We start from the raw sequence: 9,160 nt of genomic DNA, 5'->3' as shown, positions 1-9,160 counted from the left end.
TGTGGTTTATTTTCATTTCAATAAGTGTTGAGGTGAATGTGAAACCCACTAACACGCCAGCTCCCATGCAGAGCGCTGTGGCCAATGCAGTACAGATTCCCTAACAAACAGAGCCCATCTCTAAAGAGCTCTCCAAGTGGTGTGAGGATGGCTCCCGTGACGTGATGGCACACTCTCAAAATGCCAGCACTTGGGAAGCTGAGGCAGGATCATTTGGAGAGTTCCAGGATGACAATAACAACCACAGACTTGCTGGCTCGCCACGGGGTGGCCATGAGCTGCTGGGACTGATTAGGGACAGTCCAAGAAGAGAAGTCTGTGAGGTCAATATGCCAGGAGAAGAAGTGAGGCCCAGGTAGAAGGTGGTGGTGAAGCTCTGGTGACAAACTGGGAACTGGCCTAAAGTGTGACTGAGTAAAGAAATTTGGAGCTGTACCAGTATACACTGGCTAGGTGAGGAGGGAAGAGCCCAGTTGAGAGCTGTTGAATGCCCCAGTCTTGGGGAAGATGAAAAGTCTAGAGTGGTGGTTTTCAATCATTCTAATGCCATAAAATCATTTTTGCTGCTACTTCATAACTGTAATTTTGCTACTGTTATGAATCATAATTTAAATATCTGTGTTTTCTGATGGTCTTAATTGGTCCCTGTGACAGGGTCATTTGACCTCCAAAGGGGTCACAACTTATAAGGATTGCTGGTCTGGGGCAAGATTGATTTATTTATTTATTTTTTGTTTTGTTTTTTTTGTTTTTGTTTTTGTTTTTCGAGACAGGGTTTCTCTATAGCTTTGGAGCCTGTCCTGGAACTAGCTCTTGTAGACCAGGCTGGCCTCGAACTCCCAGAGATCCGCCTGCCTCTGCCTCCCGAGTGCTGGGATTAAAGGCATGCGCCACCACCGCCCGGCTGGGGCAAGATTTAGAAGGGAGAAGTGAATCTGAGGAACTCATTGAGTTGAAATGCAAAGTAAACCTGAGGGCTAAAAGCGATTTGAGGCCAGGCTTCCTATGGAATTCATGTGAGATATCTACAAGGCAAAGGGCCACGAGCTGACCATCTCTTTCTCTGGGAGCTGTTAGAGCAGATCAGGGTCTACTCACAATGTAGGAGACACTGTCCTTTACCCTACTGTGGCTACTGTATTGTCCATGTCTGGCCCTCGGGATGGGCTGGCCAAGGGCAGTCAGGCAGACACATAGTCCTCTGGCTTCCAGCCACCAGGCTCACAGGTTTCCGGGAAAGGCTGACACGGGCCACTCTGTTCTTTTGAATCTGAGAATATGTGGCTGTGGAGGCCTAAATTAATTAAGTAATGCTGAAACCCTGAGGCCCTCCCAAGACTGCAGCACACGGGGGAGGGGCTAGTGAGGCCCAAGAACACTCTACCCCACCCCCACCCCCAGTGCTGGAATCCAGAGGCTCATGAACGTCATTGGAACCAAGCCTGCACTTAAGTGCTTCCACGGAGACAAAGAAATAATAAATCAGGAGTGGGCACCCCGCCCACACACTGCAATCCACCACACCAACCTGCTCCTCCGCAGACACTCGGGCAGTTCCACTCTCTGGGATGAATTCCTCCAGAAAACAACGATGGTGAAGCTCTGGAATTGATGTGGCCTCTTCGCCCACCTCAGAAATAAAGCCAGGCCAGGCTGATCCATCCTTCCACAGCAGCACCCACAGACCCATGACCTCAAGAAGGCACTGGTGCAGGGTGACTTGATTCCCACCCTCTCCACACTTCCCCTACACCAGGACTATTCCCACCCTCTCCACACTCCCCCTACCCCAGAACTCCCCTTGGCACTGATCTATCAGACTAAGATCACAGCTGTGTCCACTGAATAAAAGGAGAAGAAAAGTTGTCATCCAAAGCCCACCAAGCCATCTGAAGAAAGCCATTCAAAGTAATAATGACACTCCCACTGCCGATCAAGCATTAGCCCCTGAGACCACGTAGTGAGTCCCTCATGCTGTCTATCCTGCTACAGTGGGGCAGCACTAGCTGTGACCGGGGTGGATCGCTTCGCTGCAGTGTCCCTGACTACAGAAAGCCAATACAAATATACGAATGTTAGCAAGGTGATTAAATGACTTAGTTCATGCTTAGTACACTGCCTGGCACATTGCTATCTCTTTTTACAGATCTAATAGATAAACCCCTTCCTTCACTCAGTCAACATATGTATCCTATAGTAACAGTTTCTTCATTTCAAGAAGTGGGGGGGGGGAGACACGCTTCTGTTTTTTTCTCCATGATTGGAAATTTCCTCTCGTTTATAAATTATACTCAGACACAGGAGTCTCAGGGAAGGAGTTTGCCAAGCACTGGGGTGAGGGAAAAAAGCCGCAGGCCCAGAAACACAGCAGGAATGCAGCCCTTGGAGGCCTCTGCCAGTGAGCAAGCTGACCAGCACCATGGACAGTTCCAGCGTTTTTTGTTTTTTTGGTTCTTTTTGTTGTTGTTTTGTTTTGTTTTTTTAAATTATTTTCCCCTCCTATGCCTGGAAAGGAGGGCTTTTTGCTGAAGGGATCCTCCTCTACCTGTAACCCTTGTACCCCCATCCAGATGGAAAGACTGTTGCCTATTTACTTGGAAGCTAAGAAAAAAAAAAAAAGACCCCGAAGGAGCCAGCCCGGTCTTTATCTGCCACTTGCCCTTCCCTGGCCAAGGTGTGGCAAGTTGGAGTGACACAGGCGTAATAAACACAAGGAATAGACAGGCACTATGAAGACTATGGAGCAGGTCTCAACAGCTGGGAATCTCGGGCAAGTGAGAAAGCTTCTTTCTCCATGCCTGGTTTCCTATACAGGGGGGGACTGTAGCATCTCCACTGTACCAGGATTGAGGGGGATGAAGGAAGAGCATACACGTGGTCCTGACACAAAACCAGTGACTCTGCATTCTACCATAGAGGAAAGGAGGAGCAGAGAGTCGGGCGTGAGTCCCGAAATGAATTGGCTTTGTTCTCAGGGACAGCTATGGATTATTATGTGGGCTGGAGAGCCGGGAGAAAGATCTGCTGCTGGCTAGCACTGGGAAGTTTCTTTTCTGGAAGATTCCACTGCCCATTAACCATTAGAAAGGAAACTTCTGCCTCCAGTCTTATCCTGCCTTATGATTGTATTCAGAGTGACAGTATATGGATAAACAATATCTTGTTAGAAACCATGAGGCTTTGATAGAAAAGCCGGGGAGCTCAGAGTTCTTAAACTCAAATGTCTGGAGGGCCAGGCAGGTGTAAAAGTTCATGAAGCAAGCTGAGGGAAACTGGAGAATGTGCAATGAATCGAGGGGGTGGTATAATATTTAAAGTAGTTTTCCTACACTTTCTGCAACGTGCATTTCGGTAACCTCTTAATGAACAGAGGCCAGGCGGGCCAGACTGTGGCTTGCCCAAGGCCATCCACAGCCGTGGTGGTCCCCATATTCAGGGTCCTTCCTTCACATAAAGGGCAGTTGAGCCACCACCGGGCATGTGATGGCAACAGCCTAAATATATGAGTTTCTCTTCCTCTCATGGGCACCTATGTGTGGGTTGACAGGTTGGGCACTAGACAACAGGATTGCTGCCTTTCACCCTGACATTCTGGTCTCTATCACCTCATCTTGCAGATGGCTTAAGAATAGAAGCCAACTTTCCCGTTCTTTCTGTAGCTTCCACCAGCCCAGACAGGGCCCAGGCTCACAATGCCTACCAGATCTGAGGGATAAGTCATAGACTCAGGATGCTCTTGGCATCTATCAGCTTTTCACAAGACCTTCCACTGCGACGGAAACACAAGGCAGCACATGCTCTGACAGTAATGACAAATACAAATGTTTCTTATTGTTTGTGTACCACTCCTTAAGCGGTAAGTACTACTGTTCCATTTAGATAAATAAAGGGGCACTGGATCAGAAGGAGGAAACAGTAATTCCCTTGGCACTTTTATCTAGTAAGGGGCAGAGCTGGGAGCCATCCTGTCTGCCTCTGAAGCCCAGATATTAGGATGTCTCCTTCTTGGTGGGAAGCACGGAGGAGGAAGCTGGACCCCATGCTACCTTGGGATCTAAAGACTTGAAGTATCTGAAGGCTCCTGTGACTACAGAAGACAGAGAAAGTGCAGTCTCAACATCAGTCCCTGCCCCCCCTCCAACCCCAAATCTCAGCTGACTGGTACCCTCTCTCCTGCCAGTCTGTGGACTGGAACACGGGCCTCACGGGCCGTCTAGGGTCAAAGTTTGTGTGAGGGCAAACCGAGCCCAAAGCATAATTTGATCTGCTCAGCTTGTCGGCTGCAAACCAGGAGTCTCAGCCTGTGCAGCCCGCCCGGAGGGAAGGTGAGCCTTCCTGAGCCTCTACTGACAGCAAAGCTGCGGAGGCCCTGCCGCGTGAGACCCAGAGGCTTCCACGCGGGGCTTCTTAGCAATGCCACACCACTTGTGAGCCCACTCAGGGCTTGGTGGAGGTGGGGGGTATGCAGAAAAGTGGGCGGAGGCTCGCAAGAGTCGAGCAAGGGCTTGGTCTGGGAAGAGGACCTGGGAGGAGTTAGAATGAGGAGAGGGAGAGGAGAAAAAAAAAAAAAGGAAAAGAGGCGGGGTCAAGGGTAGAGGGGACCAGCGACCGGAAAAGCGGAAAGGGAGAACCCCGGTCGGGGGGGGGGGGGTGTCAAAAAGGGTTAACGCTGACGTCTAGGGCCCTGGGTGCAGAAAACGACTCCTCCCCTCAGTCCTCACACGCGCACAGTCCGGAATTCGCTGCCAAGATCTTCTGCCCAAGGGCAGGTGGGTTGGAATCAGACCCTGAAGTCTCTGTACCTTCTCCCTCCCTTCCCGGCGGAGGGCGATGAGAGGGGCTGGGGGCGGGGTCGAGGAAGGGGGTTGTGCGCGCTGTGTCCCAGGGTCCCGGCTGCGCGTTCCAGCTGTGAGAACAGATGGAGGAAGCGCGGCTCACCTCGGGGGCTCCATGCCCGCTGTGCGCCGAGGTCCAGGCTGAGGAGGAGGTCTAGAGCCCCAGGCTGTCCGGTCTCCCACCAGGCTGCGGGGAACCAGCTGCCGCACCCCTCCTACCAAGTAGGGGAAGAATAGGGCCTCACTCCTATAGGTCCCGGAATTGGGGGGGAACAGAAAGCCGGTTCCTCCCACGACGCACCCATTCCCAAAGGCTTGTCTGGGACTCTTGCTCCCCAAGACCCTTCCCTTGGCTTCCTGCCTGGGCGCATCTGGGAAGCGGACCCCTGCCCGGACGCGCCCCGCCCCCGGCCCCCGCCCCGACGACGTCGCATTAGCATGAGCGACGCCAGTGGCCCGGGCATCACTCGGAGGCCGAGACTCACCGCGTCATAGCCCCAAGTGGAGGGAGAAAAAAAAGAGGCGGCGGAGGAAGAAGCAAGAGCGGACGCGCGGGGAGGGGAGCGCGGCGGAGGGGCTGAAAAGACGGCGGGCGGTGGCAGCATGCCCCTGGGCGGGCGCACACGGCCTCTCTGCGCAGCAGGGGCTGCTCCTACGTTCTCTGGGCACCGCGCGTCCAGTCTCCCGCCTCAGCTCCTCTGCTTGCCCGCCTCCGCCGTTGTTGCACCTGTAACAGAGGCAACTGGTCCCTGGAGCAGCTAAGAGCAGCGGCGCCGCGCGGGACAGTCCTTGCTTTTCTCTGAGCTCGGGGATATGAGCCCCACAGCCACCTGAAGCACAGGGGGCGCCACGCGGCTAGGACCGCGCCCCCGAAGTCCTGTCCCCCTAGCCTCCACACTGCGGGACGCCGGCAGCCGACTCCGGCGGAGGCATCTTCGGAAGAGCAGCGGGTGGGGGCATGGAACCCACCACGCCAACCAGTCAGGCCCGGGCGGCGGCCACCAAGCTGTCGGAAGCGGTTGGAGCCGCGCTACAAGAGCCCCAGAGGCAGCGGCGCCTGGTGCTGGTCATCGTGTGCGTTGCACTGTTACTGGACAACATGTTGTACATGGTCATCGTGCCCATTGTTCCCGACTATATCGCCCACATGCGAGGGGGCAGCGAGAGCCCTACGCTGGCCTCTGAGGTGTGGGAACCCACCCTGCCGCCACCCACTCAGGCTAATGCCAGCGCCTACTTGGCCAACACCTCGGCGTCCCCGACGGTTGCCGGCTCTGGTCGGTCAATCCTGAGGCCTCGCTACCCCACAGAAAGTGAAGATGTGAAGATAGGGGTGTTGTTTGCCTCTAAGGCCATCCTGCAGCTTCTGGTGAACCCCTTGAGCGGGCCTTTCATTGATCGCATGAGCTACGACGTGCCGCTGCTTATTGGCCTGGGCGTCATGTTCGCCTCTACGGTCATGTTTGCCTTTGCAGAGGACTATGCCACTCTCTTCGCTGCGCGCAGTCTACAAGGCCTGGGCTCAGCCTTCGCGGACACGTCTGGCATCGCCATGATCGCCGACAAGTATCCAGAGGAGCCTGAGCGCAGTCGTGCCCTGGGCGTGGCACTGGCCTTCATCAGCTTTGGAAGTCTGGTGGCGCCACCCTTTGGGGGCATCCTCTACGAGTTCGCCGGCAAACGTGTGCCCTTTCTAGTGCTCGCTGCCGTGTCGCTCTTCGACGCGCTCCTGCTGCTGGCGGTTGCTAAGCCCTTCTCGGCTGCGGCTCGGGCGCGGGCCAACCTGCCTGTGGGCACACCTATCCATCGCCTCATGCTGGACCCTTACATCGCTGTGGTAGCCGGCGCGCTCACGACCTGTAACATTCCCCTTGCGTTCCTCGAGCCCACCATAGCCACGTGGATGAAGCACACAATGGCGGCATCCGAGTGGGAGATGGGCATGGCTTGGCTGCCGGCTTTCGTGCCGCACGTGTTAGGCGTCTATCTCACCGTGCGCCTAGCGGCGCGCTATCCACACCTGCAGTGGCTGTATGGCGCTCTCGGGCTGGCGGTGATTGGAGTGAGCTCGTGCGTCGTGCCTGCCTGCCGCTCTTTCGCGCCGCTTGTGGTCTCGCTCTGCGGCCTCTGCTTCGGCATCGCGTTAGTGGACACGGCGCTGCTACCCACGCTCGCCTTCCTGGTGGACGTGCGCCACGTATCAGTCTATGGCAGCGTCTATGCTATAGCTGACATCTCCTACTCTGTGGCCTACGCGCTAGGGCCCATAGTGGCAGGCCATATCGTCCACTCCCTTGGCTTTGAGCAGCTCAGCCTTGGCATGGGCCTGGCCAACCTGCTCTACGCACCGGTCCTACTGCTCTTGCGTAACGTGGGTCTCCTTACACGCTCGCGTTCCGAACGCGATGTGCTGCTTGATGAACCCCCGCAGGGTCTGTACGATGCGGTGCTCCTGCGTGAGCGTTCGGTGCAGGGCACTGACGGCGGTGAACCTTGCAGCCCGCCTGGCCCTTTTGATGGATGCGAGGACGACTACAGCTACTACACCCGCAGCTAGCAGACCCGCTTCTCCAGGCCACCAACCCTCCCCATTTAGGTCAAGGTGGTCATTCTGCAAGAGCACTGGCCAACTATGTCTTGGGGTCCACCTCCTCCAGCAAGTACTCTAGTACCCTCCCCAGTCTTGACTTCCCTTGCTGGAGTCCCTTCTCGGTGTCCCATCTCAATCTAACTCCCCTCCCCATCACAATCTCTTATCCGTTGAGGGAATAAAGTGGGGGGGGCATGAGAAGCTAGCTATTGGCCTCCTGGCAGAGGCGAAGAGGTGTGCGGGCGAAAACCGACCACCGACCCAGTGCCCCAAAATAGTCATGCAACTGTTTGTCCTTCCTGTGGATCTTTCCAGTGCCAAACTTGGTCTGCTGCACCCCGGTGCTTCTGGCCTGAATTAATAAACCATATCTGTCCGAGGAGGCTGTCTCTTTACTGATGAGGGGTGGGTGGTGTGGTACAAAACCTGAGGAGAGAGAAGGCTGGCCTGGGTTTCACGTATTCAATCCAGGCCTGAGGAGAAATGAGAGCCCATAGGCTCCTTTGCTGCCTAGTAAAAGAAAACAAACTCAAATAGGGCTCTTCTCGTAGATACCTAGAAACACACACACACACACACCACACTCACCGTATCCCTCCTTTCCCAGCTCAGTGCAGCACCTAGAGGTTCCACCCGAGGGAGCCTGAGAATATGTCTGGCCTTGAAGGACGCCTGGCACCAGGAGCTCTCAGTTCCTGAGCTGGGTTTTCCTATACACTGGGGTCTCATCTTGTCAAGCAGGGAGCAAGAGGGAGCTATTTTCTGCAGAGAAGGGGGGGCAGTCCCCAGTGTTCAGGGCTCCAGCCTGAGGTCAGTGTTCCTTAAGAAGTTAGGTTCTATTATCTGAGCAATGGGAGAAGGGTTGCCCATGGGTCTGACTTTTCTCAGTTGTGCCAGTTTAAATGGAGAAGGAAGGAATGGGGTTGTGGGAACAGGTGCCAATCTCTCTAGCCTGCCCTGTCCCGAATTAAAGTGACCATTCAAGGATGTCAGGGAAGTTTCCCACCCTTCATTTCCCATGGTGGAGACCTGGATTGCGGGCAAGACACTCATTCCTGGATCCTGCTGCCTGTTCGTGGAGCCCTCTGGGTAGAGAGGCAGTTGGGTTAGGGTAAGTTGTGTGTGTACTGTTGGTGTGTGTGTGTGTGTGTGTGTGTGTGTGTGTGTGTCTGTCTGTCCTTGTCTATGAGTCTGCTGGTGTGAGATATATATATATATATATATATATATATATGAATGAGGGGGGGTACTTTGCCTAGAGAAGTGCGGGTGGACCTTTGATTGAGTCCCTGCCTGTCACCAGAGTGGACCAAGTCTGTGTTCCCTTGTCTCCTCTTCCTTTCCCAAAGAGTCTACAAGAATGGGGTGGTAAAAAGAAAGGAAGGGAGGTCCCAGAATGGCCATTAAACTCATTAATAATAATATTTTAAAGGGTGCTGAAGGGTCCCAGTCTGGTCTAATTTGCTGGGGGGGGGGGAGGCAAATTTTCTTCTGACCCAAAACTCTCTGGCAGGGTTCTACACAAGCAGCTGCACACGAGACCATGCGGATAGGGGAGCGTGGGGACTGGGGAAGGCTGGGGTGGGGTGATCGGCATCAGCAGGACAATGTTCTGTGCCCCTTTCCAGGGCCTAAACGCGATGCCAGCGCATGAACTCATCCGGGAAGCTGTCCCAGACAGGTTTTGAGGACAGAAGATGGAAATCTCAGGGCGGGGCGTGGGGTGGGGGGAGCA

General features: G+C 54.6%; 1 protein-coding gene across 1 annotated transcript; it reads left to right on the top strand.

Annotated features, from left to right (window-relative positions):
- Nucleotides 1–5,531: 5,531 nt before the first annotated feature.
- Nucleotides 5,532–7,696, top strand: Slc18a3 (solute carrier family 18 member A3). The gene has a single exon (XM_057770522.1). It carries the CDS (start codon nt 5,794–5,796, stop codon nt 7,390–7,392), a length of 1,599 nt encoding a protein of 532 aa, XP_057626505.1. The 5' UTR covers nt 5,532–5,793; the 3' UTR covers nt 7,393–7,696.
- Nucleotides 7,697–9,160: the final 1,464 nt, after the last annotated feature.

The sequence above is a fragment of the Chionomys nivalis genome, chromosome 5 (assembly GCF_950005125.1).
Source record: "Chionomys nivalis chromosome 5, mChiNiv1.1, whole genome shotgun sequence".
Lineage (NCBI taxonomy): Eukaryota > Metazoa > Chordata > Mammalia > Rodentia > Cricetidae > Chionomys > Chionomys nivalis.
This window is presented reverse-complemented; position numbering and strand designations above follow the sequence as displayed.